Consider the following 23,922-nt stretch of genomic DNA (forward strand, 5'->3'; position numbering starts at 1 on the left):
GTTTGCCTCTTCTGGCAGGTTAGATTTTCCAAATGTCTCCTTAAATGTGACACTGATACATTTCCATCAAGGAATGAATGAAGTCCTTGTTCCCTTTCTGAAATCTGGGTAACCCTATGTATGATTCAGGTAGGAAATGATATTTGAGATTTGTACAACTAGATTAGAAAAGGTAATACAGCTTCTGCCTACCTTTGAATCTCTTGAGAGATGTGTTTTTTGAAGTATTGAGTCCTATATAAGAAGTCTGGCTACTCCATGGGGCACCTGGGTGGCTCAGTTGGTTGGGCCTCCAACTTTGGCTCGGGTCATGATCTCACAGTTCCTGAGTTTGAGCCCCATGTTGGGCTTTGTGCTGACAGCTTGGAGCCTGGAGCCTGTGTCTTCCTCTCTTTCTGCACCCCCCCTGTGTTTGTGTGTCTCAAAAAATAAATAAACATTAAAAAAAGAAGTCTGGCTACCCTAAAGTTAGCATGTTTGAGAGATAATGGTGGAGAGATCACATTAATATAGAAAGAGATTCTCTCTCTCTCTCTTTTTGTTTGAGAGAGAGAGAAAGAGAGAGCATGAGTGGGAAAGAGGTCTAGGGAGGGGCAGAGAGAGAATATTAAGCAGGCTCTATACCCAGTGCAGAGCCCAATACAGGGCTTGAGCTCATGATGATGTCATGACCTGAGCCAAAATGAAGAGTCCTATGCTTAACCAACTGAGCCACCCAGGTACCTCAAAATAGAAAGGGATTTTTTGAAAGGCCCTACCATGTAAGACCCCAACTTTGCTAGTCTTCCCAGTCCAGGCATCAAACATGTGACTAAAGGAACTTTGGAAATGACCCCAACCGACTGCAGCATTATGAGAGAAAATAAGCTAGAAACCCCCAGCCAAGCCACTCCCAAATTCCCGAGCCATAAAAAACATGAGAGAAAATAAAGGATTGTTGTTTTGGAGTAATTCATGTTTATTTCTTTTTGAAGAAGAGAGAGAGACAGAGCATGATTGGGGGAGGAGCAGATAGAGAGGGAGACACAAAATCTGAAATAGGCTCCAGGCTCTGAGCCGTCAGCACAGAGACTGATGCGGGGCTCGAACTCACAAGCCCTGAGATCATGACCTGAGTAGAAGTTGGATGCTTAACTGACTAAGTCACCCAGGAGCCCCTGTTTTAGAGTAATTTATAGATAGCAACAGGTAATTAATATACATCTCCAAACTATGAGATTCTACAAACTAAGGATGAAGAAAAGAGTGTCTATTGGGTAGACAAACAGCAGTATTTGCCCCTCTCATAAGTAAAAACATGTTAAAATAATAATTCTAAGCCTATAAAAATAAAAACTCAAGACTATTTTTCAAAGCATTATTTACAATAATGAAAAGTCGGAGACAACTTAAATGTCCAAGAAGAAGATGTTTAAATAAATTATGATTCTCACATACTTTAAAATGGCTATAGAATATAAAAAATAAAGTTTTTGAGAATATTCAATGTCATGGGCATATGTTCTTGATATAATAATGTTAAGATGAAATAGCAGGAATAAAAATTGAACACTATATTTTAAAAGGGTAAATTTTATGGTGTGTAAGTTATCTCAGTAAAAAAACTGTGAGAAAAAAATGAACACACACATAAAAATATATACAAGCAGAAAAAAGGCTGAAAGGGAATATATTAAAATGTTATGAGTAGTTATCACTGGGAGGTGAAATTTTACATAATTTTTAATAGCCTTCTTTCCAGCTTTCTCACCACAATGTAGAAGGTTGAACTGCAATAAAAAAGTGAGAACACTGGAAAAATGTGAAGCTGAAAATGATTTAAATCCACATTGAATTTTTAAAAAATTGGTCAAGAAAGGGAAAGATTAGGATCATAAGATAGTTCTATTTTTTACTTTTTGAGGAGCCTCCCTACTGTTTTTCATAATTCCTATACCAATTTACAATCCCCAAAATTCACTTTTCTCCACATCCTTGCCAACACAATATATTTTGACTTTTCGATAATAACCATCCTAACAGATGTGAAGTGATATCTCAGTGTGGTTTTGATTTGCATTTCCCTGATGACTAGTGATGTTGAGTGCCTTTTCATATACCTGTTGGCCGCTTGGATGTCTTCGCTGGATAATGCAATTCCAGTTCTGGGTATATATCCAAAAGACATGAAATCTACATCTTGAAGAGATATCTGTATTCAGATTTTTAAAAAACAACAACAAAAAGAAAAAGCAAAGAAAGAAGGGTGACTGCCAGGGGATGAGGTGTAGGGGGTAGTGGGATAAATGAGGAGATGTCTGTCAAACGGTACAAACTTTCAGTTATAAGATGAGTAAGTTCTAGAGACCTAATGTACAGCATGATGACTATAGTTAATAATAATGTATTATACACTTCTAAAGGGTAGATCTTAAGTATTCTCACAAGAAAAAATAACTAACAAGAAAAAGTAACTATGTGAATGTGTGAAACAGCTTAATTGTAGTAATCATTTCACAGTGCAAATGCATATCAAAATACTACATTGTATACCATGTATGTCTGAGTGTATATATATATACACACACACATATATATATACATACACGTTGTGTGTGTGTGTGTGAGTGTGTATGTTTTGTTAATTATACCTCAATAAAGTTAAGAGTAACAAAGAAGAAAGGAGAAGAGCTCTGTTGTTTTCAAAGTGATGGAGGAAGTGGTTGTGATTTTGGGTGGGGGTGGAAGGCAGAGTGTGGTGTACATGTAGTGTTTGGGGAAGAAAAGGAAGAACTACTGATTGAGCCACTGTGTGGTTCTGAGGTGGGTATAGTGTGGGGGAAGAGGTTGGTGAGATGGTCTAAACAGAGAAGGTACATCTGTGTGAGTTGAGAGATGCGGTGTGTGTGTGTGTGTGTGTGTGTGTGTGTAAATTGCAGATTTACCCAAGTGGGTGTGAAGTATACTGAAGAGTATTGAGAAGGTATAGGCCAATCCTCAGTCACATACTGACATAGAGCAGTCCAAAACTAATCAGGAGAGCACCTGGGTGAATCACTCAGTTGAGTGTCTGACTTCAGCTCAGGTCATGATCTTATAGTTCATGGGTTCGAGTCCCACATCGGGCTTGGTGCTGGCAGCTCAGAGCCTGTAGCCTGCTTCCGATTCTGTGTCCCTCTCTCTCTGCCTCTCTCCTGCTCATGATCTGTCTCTCTGTCTCTCAAAAATAAAATAAATGTTAAAAAAATTTAAAAAAAAACCCCAAAACGAAACTAATCAGGAGAAGAGCACAGAAACTAAACTAACTGCAACTAAATACAGAAGACTTAGATTTTATATCCAGCTTTCTTCTTGATTAAAATTTCCACATACTGTATTCATACTGACAGTTGCTATTATGTCTCAAATTCCCTGTCTGTGTAATAAAAGAGAACTGTACTTTTTTTTTTTTCACGTAATCTGGAGAACTGCTATGGACTTAGAAGAATCTAAAGCTTCCCATGCCATGGGGCGCTATAATAATTGCCATCATCAAAAACTCTTCCTCTGGGGCACCAGGGTGGCTCAGTTGGTTAAGTGTCCAGCTCTTGACTTTGGCTCAGGTCATGTCACAATTGGTGAGTTCAAGCCCTGTGTCCGGCTCTGCACTGACAGTGTGAAGCCTGCTTGGGATTCTCCTGTCTCTTTCTCTCTGCCCCTCCCCCACCCTCTCTCAAGGTAAATTAATAAACATTAAAAATAAAACTCTTCCTCAATTATTTTTAACTAAGAAGTGCTAAAGTTTTTCGTATCTTACAATGTACCCTATCATTAGTGGCCTTCAGACTAATTATATGGAGAGCGATGTTGAGCCAGCTGCAACCACGAGCAAATGTCACATAATTCTTATCCTCTGTAGGTTATAATCTTGTGGAAATTTACCTTTTCATTCTTATCTCTGAGCCATGTGGACATTTACTTTAATCCGATGACACTAGTCCCCCTCATCCAAGGTTTCACTTTTAGGGGTTTCTGTTATCCACAGGCCACCGTGGCCCAGAAGTGGCTGATCTTCCTTCTGACAAATGTCAGCCTACACTTCACCACAGTGCCTGTCATTCACCTCATTTGCCTAATCATCTGGGCATTTCATCATCTTATAGCATCACAAAAAGAAAGGTGAATCTTGTACAGCAAGATATTTTGAAAGACCACATTCACAAATTGTTATTATAATATATTGTAATTTTTCTATTTTATTATTAGTTATTGTTAATCTCTTATTGTGCTTAATTTATAAATTAAACAATGTATATAGGGCTCAATACTAGATATCCACAGAGGGTCTTAGAGCGTACCTCTCCTGTGCATGAGGGTAATCTACTATAAGTTAATCACCATCCCAGAACACGCTGCCACCTCCAGGCATCCGCCTAACCAAAAATTTTTGCTTTGCAGCTAGATTAATTCCACTGTCTCATAATCTCTTCCTTATCCTTAGGCCCTTATCATGATCTCTTCTTGCTGAGTACAGAACAACATGGCCTTCCAATTACTTGTGACTTAGTTTCTTAGTCTAGTACAGGCTGTGAATTGACCTCTGTTAATGTTTTTCTTGTGCTATGTGCTAAGCCCTTTCCATTAAAAAAGATCCAAAGATTATTATCCCTATTTTAGAGATGAGAAAACCAAAGCTTTGTAACTTGCCATGTGTCAAATTGGAACAGGTGGCTAAGTGCCCTGCTATAAATCTAGGGTTCTATTACTGTGGAGAAAGAGCAGAACAAATATTGGGGACATTTAGCAGTCTCTGTAATAGGAGAGAAATGTAAAGTGGTCATGTAATAAGAGGGCAGTTGTGGAAGTGTTATGAAGGAAAAGGGATTTGTATAAATAGTTCATGCCGGGGTTTTGTTGGTGGGATGTCATATAGAAAGGACTAGAAGAAGTAGACCTTGAAGGTAGGTGCATTAGTTTTCCATAGCTATGTAACAAGTTACCTTACAACACTCATGTATCATCTCACAATTGTAAAGGTTAGATGTTTGTCCTTCATGGTGTGGCTAGATTCAGTGCTCATTATCACAGTCTGAAATCAAGGTGTCCAATGGACTGACTTCTCATTTGGGGGCTCTGTGGAAAAATCTGTTTCCAAGATTATTCTTCTCCTTCTCCTTTGCTTTCTCCAGAGAAAGAGAAACAGTGTAAGCACATGAGCAGCAGAGGGGCAGAGAGAGAGAGAGAGAGAGAAACAGACAGACAGACAGACAGACAGAGAGACAGAGAGTCAGGGAGACAGAGAATCTTAATCTTAAGCAGGCTCCACACTGGGTGAGGAGGTGGGGCTCAATCCCACGAGCCTGGGATCATGACCTGAGCTGAAGTCAACACTTGGATGCTCAACCAACTGAGCCACCTAGGCACTCCCCCCGGTCACTCTACTTGTCAGAATTTAGTTCCTTGTAGCTGTGGAAATGAGGTCTATGTTTCCTTGTTGTCAGCCAGGATCCACTTGCAGTTCCTAGAGGCTGCCTGCATTCCTTGACATGTGGTCTCCTGCATCTTTAATCTAGTGACAGCTTGTTAAATCCTGTGGTTCTAATTTTTAACTTCTTTGTGATAAGCTGAAGAAAACTCTTTGCTTTAAAGGGGGCTAATATGGGGCACCTGGGTGGATTAGTTGGTTAAGCTTCCAACTCTTGATTTCGGCTCAGGTCACGACCTCATGGTTCCTGGGATCAAGCCCCACATTGGGCTCTGCACTGACAGAGTGGAACTTGTTTGGCATTCTCTCTCTCTCTCTCTCTCTCTCTCTCTCTCTCCCTCTCTCTCTGCCTCTCCCCTTCTCATGTTCTCTCTCTCTCATAATTAATAAATAAACTTAAAAAAAAGGGACTAATGTGACCAGGTCAGACTTACCTGGATAATCTCCCTATTTTAAGGTTAATTGTGCTATATAACATCACCATGGAGATAGAATCCACTACATCTGCAGTTCTGAGGATTATACCAGGGATAGGAAATCTATGCAGACATCTTAGAATTTTATCTACTATAGTAGGTAAGACTTAGACAACCAGAGAGAGGTTTTAGTTGGGAAATAAATGCAGGCAAAAGCTGAAAAGAAAAACTCCATCAGCAATTTCTGGAGATACTGAATATATCTGTTGTTGACTGCTCCAATCATAGTAACAGCACCCTTTTCCAGAAGGTTTCCTAGGTGCTTTACACAAATTCGTTTAACGAACCCTACATCAGCTCTATAAGGTTGATATTATTCTAACTTTTACAAAGAAAGAAATTCAGGGAGAGAGAAGAAAAGCTACTTGTTGGAGTTCTATCCCAACCGAATTGTGAAGCTGGGATTATGGCTCAAACTCTAGATGACTCCAACTTTGTGTTCTTTGCACTATTTAACCCACCTTTCTGTGGGTCTGAATGGGGAAGCAGAAGGCAAGAAGGTTGGGCTGAACACAGACTGTGGAGGGCATTCACCTTAACACAGGTTAAAAGTTGCCATGGAAGATTTTGGATGGTGTGCATGAATGTGGAGGCGGAGACGGACAGACTTGAACATGGATGTGGATGTGGGGGAGCATGTGGCTGGGATGTGCCATGTGGTTTTTTAGGGAGGTTAATATGGTTAGTCTGGAGTAGGCTAGGGTATAACATTGGAGGCAGGGAGAATATATTATAGTTAGAAGTCTATTGCATGATTAAGTCTCTGAATCTTGCTGCTGATTTGCAGGAAATATATGGGCCAGAAGAATGTGTTAAACTACACTTAACTATATAATTATTAAAGTGGAGGCAGAGTAAGGATTACAGAAAAAGGATCATATATAATTCCACTGCCCATATATTACTATTACTATGTAAAATTATAAGCAGAGAAAACAGTTTTGGTAGCTGTGGTGGACTAGACCATAATTTTATTAGTTTTGAAGAGAGGATCCATGAAGCAAGGGAGCTCCTGCAAGCTGTTTAGTAATTAAGAGTTAGTCATGGTCAGACTGGGTTACTAGCTGTGTAACTAAGGGCCAGGTTCACAGGCCAGGGTGGTGGCACAAGGCCCTGCACTCAGAAGCGCTTCTCATTTGAGGTCTAGTGCTCAGTGGTTACTGTCTTAATTTTTAACAGTTTTGTCTTTGAGGGACATCAGGGTGGCTTAGTCAGTTAAGGGTCTAACTTTGGCTTAGGTCATGATCTCGTGGTTTGTGAGTTCAAGCCCCATATAGGCTGTCAGCACAGAGCCCACTCCTGATCATTCCCTCTCTCTCTCAAAAAAAATTTTTTTATCTTCGAATTTGTATTTTAGAAGTCCAATGGGACAATGGAACATGCATTGAGGGTTTGGATCCTCAGCTTTTGCATGGTCTTGTCTCTCATCATCTCCTTTGGATGAGTTTTAGGTTGTCTGCTCCCCCAACCTCTTGGTCCCCTAACCCCACATCACCTTCCCTTTCCCACTTCTGTCCAGTGACCTCAGCTGGCTTCTGTTCTGCCTTAGGCAGGATTCCCCCAGGCATCTAGGGGGGAGGGATTATAGTGGCCATTCCCAACTCAAGCTCAAGGGCCACAGCATGTTTGACAGCTGTTAGGTGGCCCTGGGCCTCTTTCCCTTCCTTGATCCAGTTACTTAGTGAGTCTCAGCGTTGAGGGAAAGATATCTTTTGACGTTACCCATCTACTGAGGGTTGTGGAAGTAGGCCTGTTGGAAGTGGAGCTGCCTGGCTTGGTTTCCTTGTCTTTAGCTGGGATCAGTATATCAGTCTAGTGGCTGGCAGGAGGGGGCTCCAGGCAGCTGTCAGTTGTATGGGCCTCCAAGTTCCTGTATTCACCTCAAAGGTATCTCTCTGATCAGGTAATGTGACATTAAATAGTAAATAAAAATTACCATTACAGGTTGAGAGAGAGGCTGCCAAAAAAGAGAACTAACTTCATATTTTAGTATTTTAACAACAGGTTTTCCTGATTTTTGAGCAAGGGGATCCGATTTGCACTGGGCCCATAAACTGGGTAGCTGGTCCTATGTGAAACTTTAGATGAATGACAGCTCTGTCAGTTTCCTTACCTGTAAAATGGGGGAGAATAAAGTCGTATAAACTAGATATACCTCAATTCAAATAAGGGTTTATACAATACCAAGAACTTAGAAAGTATAAATAAATGGTAGCTTAAAATAGAGAGACATAGAATTCTGTTACCTATAAAGATATGGAAGTACTAACAAAACAGTGAAGATATTATAAGAAGGGCAAAGGCAGGATTTGGCACCACGCACAGTAGAAACAGGAAATATATATTATGAGACAAAAATAGCTTTGAAAATTGCACAGAACAAAACACATAGTTTAGCCTCTTGGAAAATGTGGGACCTTGAGAAATATTTTCCTTTGACTTGAGGAATATCACCTTGGTGGTATTAGTGGAAGTGTTACATTAATTAGAATGGGAAAGTTTGGGTGAAAGAGAAACCGAGATACATTCACAAGACGTCTTGTACAAAGTGCGCTGTGAGAGGAATAGGTAACTTGGTTGTATCAAAATGTAAAATGTACACACTTTTTCATTTTTACTTCCTTTCTAGGTTTCTGTCCTAGGTAGATACACACGTGCACAACACAATGGTGTTCATGCAGAATTGTTCTTTAATACTGAAAAACAGAATTCAGCCTAAATGTCCATTAGTAGGAAATTGGTTTTATAAATTGTTTGATTTCATTCAAAGGAATACCATGCAGCCATTAAAAAAGAATGAAGTAGATCTATATCTATCAGTAGTGAAAGATAACCAGGGGATTTTAATTAAGGGGAAAATATCAAATTCTAGGTTGGAAAATGTTTATTTTGTTTTATTTTTTAAATGTTTTATTTATTTATTTTTAAATTATTATTATTTTTAAAAATTTATTTTCGAGAGACAGTATGAACAGGGGAGGGTCAGAGAGAGAGGGAGACACAGAATCTGAAGCAGGCTCCAGGCTCTGAGCTAGCTATCAGCACAGAGCCTGACGCGGGGCTTGAACCCATGAACCGTGAGATCATGACCTGAGCCGAAGCCGGAAGCTTACTTCACTGAGCCATCCAGGCGCCCCTAATGTTTTATTTATTTTTAAGAGCGAGAGAGGGAGAGACAGCGTGAGCAGGGGAGGGTCAGAGAGAGAGGGAGACATAGAGTCCGAAGACAGGCTCCAGGCTCTGAGCTAGCTGTCAGCACAGAGCCCGAAACAGGGCTCGAACCCATGAACCACGAGATCATGACCTGAGCCGAAGTCAGACGCTCACCGACTGAGCCACCCAGGCGCCCCAGGCGGAAAAATGTTTAGTCCTACTTACTTAGAAAATATATATGTACAAGAAAATGGATACCCCAAAGTCTAGAAGGCACATTAAACTGTTAACAGTGAAAATCTCTGAGGAAGGTAGTGGGTGGGATGTGTGTGTGAATGAATGGGGCACTCATGTTACATGTACATTCCTGTTATATTAATGTTTTACCAAAAATATTTCCACGTATTACTGAGAGGAAATGGAAAGAGTACTTTTAGAGAATTCTGCAAAGGGAAAAGTTGAGGAGGGGCCGGGATGACCTATGGCTCCCAGATCTCTTGAGATTCCAGAGCCGCGGGAGGTGAGGAGACCCCGCCCCGCTGAGGTGATTCTGCAGATGGGCGGAGCTCTGCAGAGCTCTGGCGGGAGGTGGCTCCCAGGGGCGGGGCCACTGATTCCAGCCGCACGCTCCGCTCCCACCATGCCCTTATAAGGAGCGCCCCGCGTTAGGGCTCGGGAATCCGGTCGCAATCCCTGCGGCGCAGCCCCAATCCCAGGCCCCTCCCTTGGGAATGGGGGCGGGTCGGGTCCTTGGCGGTGCGGTAGCGGGGGCGGAGCATTTTGAAGCGGGACCAATAGAAGTGGCGGACCCGGTCTGCGCGGTGCTGCCATTGGTCGCAGCGACACGAGAGGGCAGGGCGCCCGCGGGGCTGGTTACGCCGAGGGAAGCCCCGACTCCGTAGTTGCTGCTCGCAGTCGGTCTCTTTGCCGGTTCCCGGCCCCGCTGTCCCCAATTCTCTGTAGCCAGCGGTTCACCGCCCCTTGCTTGCCGCCGCGATGCCGGTGTTTCATACGCGCACGATCGAGAGCATCTTGGAGCCGGTGGCGCAGCAGATCTCTCACCTGGTGATCATGCACGAGGAAGGCGAGGTGGACGGCAAAGCCATCCCTGACCTCACCGCGCCGGTGGCCGCTGTGCAGGCGGCAGTCAGCAACCTTGTCCGGGTGAGCGCGCTAGGCCTGGGGTGGGGAGTGGGGTTAGGAGACAGCCCAATGGATCCCCTTCGCCGGCTCGCTGCCTGTGGCTTTGCGCGTGGGTTCTGGAGCCAGATGGCCATGGGTTCAAATCCCAATTCCCAGACTCTGTGACCTTGAGCGAGCCCCTAAGCTTCTATGTGCCTCAGTTTCTTCATCCATAAAGTGGGGGCAATCATAATAATGCCTGCATTATGGGTTTGTTGTGAAGATTAAGTGGGGTGATATTTGTAAAGTGCCTAGCGCAGATTGTGACCCATAGTAGGCGCTCAGTAAAGGATAGTTGTTAGGGTATCTGATGGGCCCTTTCACTCAGAAAGCTGTCGTCCCTCGCGTTGACAGCCTTGCGCTCAGTTCCTTCTTAGGCCTCCCCAGACTGGCCTGTGTGCTGGCGCGCTCCCCTACGGATTCCCTGCCTTTCCTTCCAGGGAGTCTTATTTGAGAGGCGTTGTGTGTTCACCTTTCTAATACTTCTGCCCCTCACCCGGAGACCTGCCTCACCCACCACCCTTCCCCCGCGCTCCCCGAGTCGGGCTCTTTTGTCTACTTGTCTTACTGGCCGCTCGTCTCTAGGTCTCTTCCTTTCTTCCTAGGCATTTCTACTTCTGTTCACACCTCTGGCACTCTCAAACACCGGGTAATGTCTTTATATTTCTTTATGCAATAATTCATGACCACGAGTCCCTTTTCCACTTCTGCTTCACCCTGCCACCTTTCATTTTATTCCCTCTCGTGGAGATATCCACCTGGCTTTACCTGCTGTCAAACGGCTTCCTGCCCCTGGGGCCTTTCCAGACTCGGGGGCCCTCCTCCTCGGCCCCTCCTCCGGGCAGGAAGCAAGATGGAGTGCTAGGAGAGGCCTGTGGAATCTGGGATCTGCGGCCCCTGCCGGAGAGAGGCCCCTGCAGGAGAGAAGGACGGGGCGTCTCCTCCCCAAACCACAACTTTGCTGGGTGGCTGAGTGGCCCTGCAGACCGCTGTAGCCCACAGCTGTGACTAATAACAGAGGTGGTTCTTAGGGAAGGCGGAGCTCACTTCTGAAATGGGAAAAGAGGTGCTGTGATCAGTCTCCTAACACTTCCCTGACTAATACCACACTTTCTTTCCCTGGGTGGGTGACTCACTCAGACCCCTGCCGCCTGTAAGGGACAACTTTGGAAAAAGTTCATACTGTTCCCCCACCGAGCTGTGTAAATAGTGTGTGTCAGGGTAGCTGGCAGGTTGGGAGGCAGCTGTGGGCCTGGGTGGGGCTTGATTTACTTGTCTGATTAGAGCACTGTAATGCACTAGTGGCACTTTAGCGACTGAAGGGCTACCTCAGTCTTTAGGGGCCCTTCTCAGGCAGTTCAAGAGACTGATAATTAGGAAGAGGGGGGGACTCCACGTACTAAATTCCTCAACTTCCTTCTGTATAGATTTAGTAAGAATCTATTGAGTAAGAATACTGTATTCGTTCAGGATATCTAGTTCTACGTCGTTCTTGTTCTTTTTATAACTAATTTTAATCTAAGACTCCAGAGTACATTCTTATGTAGTGTTGTCTAACATGGCTGCATTCCAGGCCTCCATTTTTCAACAAATAGGAAACAATGTAAAGAGACAGGGTAATAGTGTCCCTCCATGGAATACTTCAGTAAATGAAATCTTAAAACCACATGTTGCACTTGGAACAGAGCTAGTTTAGTCTAGGGGCTGATATCTGGTTAGGCTATTTAGAGAAAAGTTATTTATGAGCTTCACTGCATGAATTAATAAGAAGTTAATGTCTGCTGCCTAGAGCATTGTAATAAATCGGTGGTTCTCAGGTTGGGGTGTGCATCAGAATCACCAGAGGGGTTTTTAGGAATAAAGTTGTCCAGCTCCCATCTCAGAGTTAACCCGAGGAGGCTTCATAGGGTAGTCTCAAGGCCTTTGTATTTTTCAGAAGCTTCATAGGTGGTGCGATACACTCTTAGGTAACACAGCAAAGATGTGAGACAAATACAAAAGAAATAAGGCCAGTCATGAGCTGGAAAACAACAACATATAGTTATGTTCCAATACATACAAAGAAAGGGACTTGAGATTGGTGGTAGATCTGAATTAGCAAAGAGAAAGTTGGGAGGATTGTGCTGATAGTTAAAATGAACAAAGGTACTGGTAAGTCATTTCCAGGTTACAACAAGTATATTGTCTGGACTAGTTCAGGAAGTAAGCTGGAGAGAAATTAGAGACAAAGTCAGTGTATGACATATGGGCATGCAGAAGGCCTTATCCAATAAGATGAACAAAGTCAGTGGGAAGAAGGAGTGAATGAGAATTGTTTTTGAGAGAGACTATAGGCTGTGTTCTCTGGAGGCCAGAGGACCTATCAATTGCTTGGAATTGTCAATGCCAGGTGTGGCCCTTATATAGATGCTACTGAGTGTTGTGATGAACTGTGTACATGTGTTAAGTCCCAACTAGGTTGTGTCTGGAGAACAGGCCTCGTTTGGTATTTCTTTATGTGCTCCCCGGGTTCCTACCCTCAACACTGGCACACAGGATGGCCCAGTAAATAATGCTGAAGGAAAGAAGGGACTATAGGAAGGGAGATAAATTAGGAGAACTTTTAAGTTGGCTGGTCATGAAAAAAATGAGGACTTGGACTTCGGATGTGGCAGCGAAAATGGAGAAGGAGTTAATTAGAAATACAGTAGAAGGAAGAGTTAGTGGAACTTGATAATAGAGCTCCCAGGATTTGCTAGGAAAAAACATTGTGTTACTATAAAATAATGAACTGATTTTTGAACACATATTCTGGAATTTATATAATTCATGTTTCTTTCAGTTACCTTGGGAATTTCTATCTTTATTCCAGTGCTTCTGTTTGAGAATTTCTTTCAGATTATTTACATATATGTGTCTATTTTATCTGCACGGGGCATTCCTTAGCCCTCCTATTTTATGTATCGTTCTTGAGTCTTAGTGACTTTTGGACATTTTCAAAATGAAAGTGTACCAGCTGAAGATGAAATTCACTTACCACATAGATGTTTATTGAGACTCTCTCTTAATGTCAAAGCAGTAAGTATGATTCTGGGCAGAAGGGGTGTAATACTAGATTGAAAGTCCCAAGTGACTCTAAGGAAGTGAAGTACTGTGGAAGTTCAGAGGAAGGTGAGGTTACTTTTGATGGGAGAAACAGGAAGGCTTCAAGGAGGATGTAGCATTTGAGACAGGCGCAATTTGAACACTTAAGCAGGTGGTAAGAAAAGCATTCTAGGTGGAAAGAATGACCCAAACAAAGGCATAGACTTATTGAGAATCTGAGGACCAAGTTTTGACTTAGGGCATCATTAAGGTGACTACTTTAAGGGGCAAGACTCATTTGCAGTTGTAATTTCAAGTATATTTGTTAAACAGAGCAGTCTGGTCACTTTTTCTACATATCTTATTGCAACCGAGTTATCGTTTTTATTCTACACTTAGGGAGGGGTAGGATGGGAGTATTTATTTGCATGTCCTTTTTGTACCTCAGGATCCTGAAGAGGTCCATTTTTAAAAAACAGTTTTGTTGAGCTATAATTTACATACCATACGATTCCCTCATTTAAAGTGTACAATTAAGGTGTATTTATTTTAAATATACTGACATAGTTGTGCAACCATCACTACAATCTAATTTTACAAAGTTTCTGTCCCCTCAAAAAGAAACCTCATACCCATTAGCAGTCACTCATTTTCTCCTATCCTCCATCCTCTCAGGCCTACGCAACCACTAGTTTACTTTCTGTCTCTGTGGATTTGCCTATTCTGGACATTTCTTGTTAATGGAATCATAAAATATGCGGTCTTTTGTGTCTGACTTCTTTCACTTTGCATAATGTTTTCAAGGTTCATCCGTATCTAAACTTCATTCCTTTTTGTTGCTGAATAATATTCCATTGTATGGAATAAGGCCATTTTAAACACAATGATTCTAATATAATAAAACAAGAGGTGTTAAGACAAAGAAGGATATGGGAAACGAAAAATAGAGGAGGGGTAAGAATTTCCAAGGGTGGGATTCAGTGAGCAATGTGAAAAAGTCAGAAGTCTTAGAATGCCTGTCTTGTAGCATGGTATATAAATTTTTCTTTTTTTTCCATTAAAGTGGCCCATAGGAATCTGTCAGTCTTTGTGATCATATGGTCATGGTAGTTTTATTAATGGGGCTTCAGACACTTTGCCTTCTCCATTGTATCCGAGGGCATATGCTGTATCTCCTTTGGCTCATGAAATATTTATTTTGGGAGTTTTTGTGGCCTTGACTTTTATGAGCCTCACCCATATATTATACCCTATTGAGACCAGCTCTGGTACAAATAGCAGCATTGTCTTTACTTTAAACTGATAGATGGGAAAGGCTGTTCTGCTCTTAAAAAGAGATCAGCAATTAATTTTGTCATTTGTAAACTATCATTACCGTCTGAAATTATTTTTGCTCTAATATAATTAATATTATGATATGATAATATCATAATGATAATAATATCATTATCATCTGAAATTATTTTTGCTCTAATTTTTTTTGGTTGATGTTAGATTTATTTCAGTTAAAATACATAACAGGGGTGTCTGGCTGGCTCAGTTGGAAGAGCATGCAACTCTTCATCTCAGGGTTGTGAGTTTGAGTCTCACATTAGGTGTAGAGATTACTTAAAAAAAATAACAATAATGGTGATAGGCCTATGGGTGATTTTTTTTCTTAATGTTTTTCTGTGGTTTCCAATTTTTAAAATGAACATATAATTCCTATATTAAGGAAAAAATAATAAAGTGAATAATAACATTTGTATAATCCTTACATTCCTTATATAGTTAGTAAAATATTTTTTTAATGTTTATTTTTGAGAGAGAGCAAGTAGGGGAGTGGCAGAAAGAGAGAGAGGGAGACAGAGGCTCCAAAGTGGGTTCTGTGCTGATAGCAGAAAGCCTGATGTGGGGCTCGAACTCACTAACCATGAGATTATGACCTGAGCTGAAGTTGGACGCCACCCAGGTGCCCCAATAAAATACTTTATATGCAGTATCATAGTAATCTATTAGTAGGTATTGTAATGGTCCCAGTTTTACAGATGAGGATATTATATAGATCAGAGAAATTAAGTAACCTGCCCACAAGTGGCACAGCCAGTTACTGGTAAAGCTTAAACCCAAACTCTGTTTTTCTTCCTCTGTATCCTTTGTTTTCTCTACTCCACTATTTGGTGTCCACTTAGAGCAAAGTTGTTAAATATCAGTGAAAGTTTTGCACCTTGAATCTGAAGCAACAAGAATGTTTTTAGTCATATAGTTTCCATATGTCCTGGGTCTGGCAATATTATCTGTTTAAAGCCCGTCCTTGGCATGGCCTGCATGATGGGTCTATATGAAAAGAATGATGTGAAAGTAGGGTTCTGTTTCACAGTAACATTTGATTTTGCAGCATTTCTTTAAGAAAAAAAAAAGTTGCGGGGCGCCTGGGTGGCTCAGTCGGTTAAGCGCCAGCTTCGGCTCAGGTCATGATCTCACGGTTCGTGGGTTCGAGCCCCGCATCTGGCTCTGTGCTGGCAGCTAGCTCAGAGCCTGGAGCCTGCTTCGGATTCTGTGTCTCCCTCTCTCTTTGACCCTCCCCTGCTCTCTCTGTCTCTCTCTGTCTCTCAAAAATAAATAAATAAAAGACACTTAAAAAATTAAAAAAAAAAAGAAAAAAAGAAAAAAAAAGTCGCTATAGATCAGAACAGAGGTATTTATGTGATTAAAACAGATAAAGGCTTTCTATAGTCTATATGCCTGTTCAGATTGAAAGTTTGTTACAACTAATAGTATTTAAAGTAGTTTTGTAAGATTTTTGTATTTAAATAGTATTTGAGGTAGGTTTGTGGATTCTTTGGGGAATTATGAACTTTCATTTGAAAAATGAAGGGGCGGGGCACCTGGGTGGCTCATTCAGTTGAGCTTCCGACTTCGGCCCAGGTCATGATCTCACAGTTCGTGGGTTTGAGCCCCGAGTCAGGCTCTGTGCTGACAGCTAGCTCAGAGTCTGGAGCCTGCTTCCAATTCTGTGTGTCTCTCTCTCTGCTCCTCTCCTGCTCATGATCTGTCTCTCAAAAATAAATAAATGTTAAAAAATAAAAAAAAAAGAAAAATGAAGGGATGCCTGGGTGGCTCAGTCGGTTAAGCGACTGACTCTTGATTTTGGCTCAGGTCATGATCTCACAGTTGATGAGTCTGTGCTGGGCATGGAGCCTGCTTAAGATTCTCTCTTTCCCTCTTTTATTCATATTCCCTCTCTCTTTCTCTCTCTGAAAAAAGAAAAAAGAAGAAAGAAAAGAAAAATGAAAAACTGTGGATCAAAAGAGATAAATGAATGGGATAAATTGTAAACTTTGTTCCAATAATACTTAACATTTACTCATGTGATTGAAAGAACTGGAGAGTTTTGAAGATTATAATGTTTCTTCAACTATGTTTTTAATAGATCCCCAATTCAAATATTTATGTATCTATGTAGTAGAAAGTTGGGCTTTTTTTAAAAGTTGATTTGCTTATTTTGAGGGAAAGAGAGAACATGAGCAGGGGAGAGGCAGAGGGAGAGAGAGAATCCCTAGCAGGCTCCACTTGGTCAGCGCAGAGTCTCATGCAGGGCTTCATCTCCTGGACCAGGAGATCATGACCTGAGCCGAAATCCAGAGTCAGACGCTTAACCAATTGAGCCACCCACGTGCCCTGAAAGTTGGGTTTTTCTAAAGCTGGTGTATAAATAGCACTGGTGTAACTCTAAGTGGACAGAATAAAAGTTAAAGTCCTAGGGTATTAACTGGTGTCTTAAGTTGGCTCCTTCTGTTACAGTCCAGGAATAAGGGCAGCATTAAGGCCACTACCTTGAATGGATAGGACTTATTTGGATTTTAATATTTTTGTATGTCTGTTAAAAAAAGTAGTTTCACTGTTTTATATATCTATTTAATTATTGGCCATTTATATACATATAAAATGGTTATGGTTCATATGTATCACAATGAGAGGATCATTTTTATTCCTGGTCTTTTACTGCAGTTAAACATGGCATGTGTGTACCCTCCTGTGACATTCATCATACTTGGTCAGTGTTTGTTTTCTCCACTAGACTGTAGGTTCCCTAATGGCAGGGACCATGTCTGTTGTGTTCATTACTTTATTTCCAGGGTCAGGCTGCGACCATAAGTGTGCAATATAATTTATTTTTTTACTAAATGAACATATACATGTCATTCTTATGTGAAAAATATTGTAATAAAAATTTTGTGCAATGTGTATTTTTCATCCCCAGCTTTTGAACATCCGATGTAGCCAAATTTGAACAGTTTCAGTGAATTTATAGCGGGCTTTGTCTGAAACAAGTAGAATATGTATAAGAGGAGGGAATGAATGGCTAGCTGCCCGTTGCTGGAGATAACAAAAGTGTTCAGGCTATTTTGGGTTGTGGTTCTCTGTTTCAGAGTCATTTCAACTACGCAGGACACTTATTAACTTCATAATGTGAGAGTATGTTTCTAACTGAAAATGGCATTGGGATCTTGCATTCTTTTTAAATTGCAAATGTCTTTTTAAAATTTAACAGTTTAGATCAGGTGTTGATATGTTATTTGGAGCCCTGCTGGTTACAGCATAGTATCAAACTATGAGTCACGAATTCCTCTGTCTTTTGTGTCTATTTCAAACCAGTTTGTGTTTCCCTGGATATAAATACAAACTAAACTACATATAAATGCACCAGTTCTTATTGTTTTTCACCATTAAAAAAACCCCCCAACAACCCCTTTAATTCATTTTCCTGTTTAAGAGTTTGCAAGGAAAGTGGTGCCTGGGTGGCTTAGTCGGCTAAGCATCCAGCTTCCGCTCAGATCATTATCTTTCAGTTCAGGGGTTCGAGCCCCACATCAGGCTCTGTGCTGACAGCTCAGAGCCTGGTGTGTACTTTACATTCTGGGTCTTTCTCCTCTGTGCCCATCTCCTGCTCATGATCTATCTCTCAAAAATAAATAAATGTTAAAAAATTAAAAAAAAAATCTGCAAGGAAAAAGATTGAATTTGCAAAGAAAAGTGAGACCCAGTCTGATACAATATCCCAAGACTTTGTCATGTGCTGTTAAGGAGTCATGATGTACTTTGCTAACTGCATGTTTCAGTAAGTGTGGAATGAGATGACTTTACAATAATGGGCTAAATCCTGAAAGAACTAATGTTGACATACTTATTAAAGATATGGGGGCTTTAGTCTGATTAAAGCTATTTAGGTATGAACAATATGTGCAGGCAAAGAGATGGGGTATGGTAGGGTAATGGATGAAAGGGGACTTGTATAATTAGACATAGGAAGTTGGGGATTTATTACCTTCTTTCCAGTTGCTTGGTAAATTTTATGTCCTTGTGTACTGGGTCATCAGCCTGATTGATTTGTGGTTCTGCCCCTCCCCGCTTAGGATATTTCCCTTTTAGACTGTTGGTTTCTGGAGGGCAAGGATGTGGCTATATTCTTGATATTTCCGATGTCCTTATCCTAATCCCTGGTCATGGTGTTCCTTCCATAAGTGTGTTGTCCTTTGATAGTTGCCATCCCAGCTAGTCATTCTCATGAGGATAGCTCACTATCTTTTGCCTCCCTTGGAAGGCATGGTGATTCTCCTTTCTTGCCTTCAAATGTTGCTATATACAAATGACTGTGTAATCACAGAGAGAAACAAAAATTCATAAATGATATCATATTGTGTTGTTACCTATTTGGACTTTTAGATTTCAAAAAATTTTGTTACTTCTACCAGAAGTCAGTTTATTGGATTGATATGAGTGTGGGATTTTTGTGTGTCTAGAGGATGAGGGGTAGTGAATCTTAGAACTAAAAATGTTTTACAAATATTGTCAAGTTGCAGAAAATAGAATATTTGGCCCGTAGAGAATTTCCCACTGATAAGATTTCCAGTTGAATGACTTTTAAGAGGAAAGTGGCTGAATTTCATTGCAGCTGGCCACAATCCAAGTAAAAGTCATTCCTTCTTTTGACATAAGTTTAACTTATTCCCACAAGTAAGCTTTCTGTGAAGAAAGAGAAATAGCACATTTGTTCTTAGAGTTGAGAGGTGAGGGACCTCTATTATCTAGCTCCGTTTATTTTAAGCGTTCTTTCTTTGTCCAACCCATCTCTGAAGAATTGGCTCATCTTTTATCTGTAAAGTAGACAACGTGTTTTTATTCATACAGTTAAAGTGGATAAGGATATATAAATGAGGAGATAATTTTTGCACAGAAAAAAAATCAAGACTACTAACACTTACATATCTTATCCCTACAGTTCGTCTCCCCAAATAGCAAAATTATTTATCAGACCCCTGGTATGCACCTTGCTAGGTGTTCTGAATGATAGTAGGACATGTAAAATATGGTCTCTGGCTTCAAGTTGTTAAAATACAGATGGAATTTCTAATCTTAGAAAAGATTTATGTTATCCATGTCCTTGCCACCAGTGACATTGTTTGCAGTATTTGTTATCCATTTTAAGGGGTTGTGTGCTAGTACTGTAAATACTTTATTCCTTGGAGCCACGGATAAAATACGAGTGGACCAGCAGCAGAGTGGTGGGCCCTATAGTGAGGAAAAGACCTTTGAACATTGACCTCAGCTGCTGTCTTCTCGTGGTTCTCCAGACACTGGGTTTTCATTTCCTGCAAAGCACAGTGCTCTTCCTCTGCTCGAACTACTTTTCAGTGCTTCTTTCTTCAGGCAACTTCTACTGATCCTCAACTTCCATATTAAACGTCAGTGTTGTAGGGATACCCTCCCTGACTTTCTCCAAAACTAAGTTAGGTCTGTCTATCATATGATTTCTTTACGTTTTTCCTTGTTTTGCTTATCACAATTGTAATTATCTGTGTGATTATTACTTGCTTAACATCTTTCTCCTGACTCGAGCCTTCAGGGGCAAATATTGGTCCTACTGTGTTTGCCCCTGAATTTTCAGCACCCATCATAGTGCTCGGCATGTAGTAGAGTCTTGAAGAATACTTGTGGAATGAACACAAAGGAAGACCATTTGCTGCTTCCCTGCCAAAACTGTTTTATGCATTTTTGGAAAAATATGTATTATGCCGTGGGTGAATATTGGTGAAATTTAGTTGCCAGTTAGGAAAGTAGCTGTAAATTGTTGCTTAGCATGGGGCATTGCATGTAATAGGACTATCCCAGTTCCTGTTTCCTGAATGAATAAATTCCAGGTATAAAGTCCTGGGGTGCAGATGGGAATAATCCTGCCCAACAGAGGAAGATATAGAATTTCTAAGTGTAGATAAAAACATAACATGGATTTGGAATTCTCTATTAGTTTTAATGCTTTGCAAATAAACAGAATAGACAACTTTGGCAAAATGCATCTATTATGAGTTAGCAAATACCAAAGTCAGACTTTAGATAAAGATACAAGGTAAAATCAGCATACAAACATGACAAGAATCTTGGAAGGCAGTAGAGTATAATGGTTAAGAGTAAAGACTCCACTTGGTTCAGATCCCACTATTGATTGATACCTCTGAGGTATCTAAATTGGGGAAATTATTTAATCTCTATTTCTCCTGGTCCTCCTCTGGAAAACAAAGCTAATCATAATACTACCTGACTCATCATGTGTTATTGTGAGGGTTAATGAGTTCGTAAAAATGTTTACAACTATGCCTGTCATATAGTTAAGAGATCAATGAGTGTTAGATATATTAAGATATTTTCCATGATTTTTAAGTCCTATTTTAAATGTTAGTCTAATGAAAAGGCAGTGTTGATTCTTTTTTTTTTTTTATGTCTAAGCATAACTTCTAACTTTTGCTTAACAAGGCAAAGTGCCAGTGGCAGCTTTCAGTAGAATTCCATATGTTGTGGAATATACAGTTTTACCAACTGTGGGGAAAATATCACTCACAGTTTAGGTGCCTGAGCTTTTGATTGCCATTTCCTCATGATTGAATCAAACATCTAAATTTTTGATTGATAACTCCTTTGGAGAAATAGTGAAGGAAAAATTATCTCTCGATATCTATCTATCTATCTACATGCTATATATATATATATATATATAGCATGTAGATATATATTCTAAATTGGAGGGAAATACATATATATATGTATTTCCCTCCAATTTAGAATTAAGAAATGGGGCTTAGGATTTGGGACTTTATCCTAAGTCTTTATTGTCCCATTTTCTAAAAAAGAAAAAAATGGAAGGGATAGTCAGGCCACTCACTAATATAAATAAGATGGGATTAGCCTTCCAGGTGGAGTTGAGAAGTATCATGCATTTGTAAAATAGAATTCATTTTATTCTGGAACAGCCAAATCAATGTAACAAATATATAATGGCTTCACAGTCTGGTAGGTACTGGATGGGCTTAGTATCTCTTATCTGAAAGGAGGGCTAGAATCTCTTTCATATGTCCTATCAACATGGGGGTAATAGAGGCAAAGACCATGGTGGTCACACTACTAGTTCAGAAGGTATACCTATTATTTCTAGTCTTATGGTGGTTTTCTGGAAATTTTTTAACGTGTGTATTTAATGTCAAAGTCTTAAATTAGTTAGCATCTTTACTGTCTTCCTTAGTAATAAAAAGATTGTAAAATACTTCTAGTTTCATTATACCTTTATTTATGGTTGTCTAAAATTTTCTTTCTGTCCTTTTTTCACCCCTAAGTTAGATACTATTGTTGTTTTATACTGTTGCTTTTTTCCCCATTTATCCACACTTACTATTTTTTTTTTTTGAGATATAGGAGAAATGATGAACACAACTTCTAGGGATATTTCTGTACTTCCTGAAGTCCACCCTACACTAGTATTTTTTTTAATGTTTATTTATTTTTATTTATTTGTGTGTGTGTGTGAGAGAAAAAGAAAATGCACAAGTGGGAGAGGGGCAGTGAGAGAGAGACAGACAGAGAGACAGAGAGACAGACAGAATCCAAAGCAGACTCTAGGCTCTGAGCTATAAGCACAGAGCCTGACATGGGGCTTGAACTCAGGACCTATGAGATTGTGACCTGAGCCGAAGTCAGATGCTCAACCAATTGAGCCACCCAGGTGCCCCTGTGCTAGTGTCTTTAACGGGGTCTTTGGGCAGTACACATTCTAAGTTTTTATTTGTCTGAAAATGTCTTTCTTTTGTTTTCTTTTTTAAAAGATAATTTCATTAGATATACTAATCAGGGGTTGATAGTAATTTTTTTCCAGCACTTTGAAAATATTCCAGTGTTTTTGTATTCACATCAGCCAGTTTATTAAAAAAATTTTTTTTAATGTTTATTTATTTCTTGAGAGAGAAAGAGAGAGCGTGTGTGAGTAGGGAAGGGGCAGAGAGAGAGGGAGACACAGAATCTGAAGCAGGCTCCAGGCTCTGTCTGAGCTGTCAGCCCAGGGCCTGACATGGGACTTGAACTCTTGAGCCATGACATCAAGACCTGAGCCAAAGCTGGATACTTAACCGACTGAGTCACCCAGGCACCCCCAGCCAATTGTTGTTTTGCTGCAGGTTATGACTTCTTTTCCCAGGGGTTTTTAAGACATTATTTATCTTTCTTGAGATTTTTTTGAATCCTAGAGAATCTTTTTGAGTTTTTACCTCTTTCCTCGTTGTATTCTCTCCCTTGGGAACTCTAGATAGAAAATGTACTTTCTCACTCAGTCCTTCGTATCTCTTAATAGTTTATGTTTTATATTTGGTAATTTCTTCAGTTCTTCCAGTTTGCTAATTCTCATGCAGCTGTGTCTAATATGTCATTTAACCCACCTACTGAGTTTTTAAATGACAGTATTTTTTACTTCTAGTATTTGTATCTTTTTCAAAATCTGCTTGTCAGTTTTGATAGTCTCTTGTTCGTTCATCAGACCTTTTAAAAAAGATTACATTCTCTTTTTTTCTAGCTTGATAAAAAACATCTTGGAGTGTAGAAGCTATAAGAGCTTAATACTAGGATGAGAACTGAAAGGTACTTTTGGAATCTGAAGGAATTCCAGGATAATATTACTGTCTTGAGACTGGAAGTCTCTGATTCTTTTCTTTCTTTTTTTTTTTTTTTTAATTTTTTTTCTTTTTTTATTGCAGGAAGATGCATGTAACATAAAAGTTACCATTTCAGGGGCCCTTGGGTGGCTCAGTTGAGCATCTGACTCTTGAGTTTGGCTCAGGTTATGATCCCAGGATTGTGGGATTCTGCCCTGCGTAGGGCTCTGTGCTGAGTTTGGAGCCTGCTTGGGATTCTCTCTCTCTTTGCCCCTCTCACCACACTTACACATTCTCTCTCTCTTCAAAAAACAAAAAATTAAAAAATAAGAAGTTGTCATTTTAACCATTTTTAACTGTACAGTTCTGTGGGATTAAGTACATTCACATTGTTGTTACCATCATCACCTTGTACCTCTAGAACCTTTTCATTATCCCCAGCGGAAACTCTGTACCCATTAAACACTAACTTCCCATTTCCCACTCCTCTGAGTTTCCTGACAACTATAATTCTACTTTCTGTCTCTTTGAGTTTGACTTCTCTAGGCAACTCATGTAAGTAAAATCATATAGTATTTGTCCTTTTGTGTCTGGCTTATTTTACTTAGCATAACGTCTTCAAGGTTCATCCATGTAGCTTATGTTAGAATTTTCG

The 23,922-nt window shown here is 40.3% G+C and overlaps 1 protein-coding gene across 3 annotated transcripts in view; it reads left to right on the forward strand.

The window, feature by feature from the left end:
* Positions 1-9,968: 9,968 nt before the first annotated feature.
* Positions 9,969-23,922, forward strand: part of VCL (vinculin) — a 111,238-nt gene continuing 97,284 nt past the window's right edge. For 2 of the 3 annotated variants that reach the window (XM_029931995.1, XM_029931997.1), the window contains exon 1: positions 9,969-10,236. In XM_029931995.1, coding sequence (XP_029787855.1) covers positions 10,069-10,236 — 168 coding nt within the window. In that variant the 5' untranslated portion in view covers positions 9,969-10,068. The remainder of the gene's footprint in view (positions 10,237-23,922) is intronic. The other variant, XM_029931996.1, reaches the window with a different exon arrangement.

Source organism: Suricata suricatta, chromosome 2 (assembly GCF_006229205.1).
Source record: "Suricata suricatta isolate VVHF042 chromosome 2, meerkat_22Aug2017_6uvM2_HiC, whole genome shotgun sequence".
Lineage (NCBI taxonomy): Eukaryota > Metazoa > Chordata > Mammalia > Carnivora > Herpestidae > Suricata > Suricata suricatta.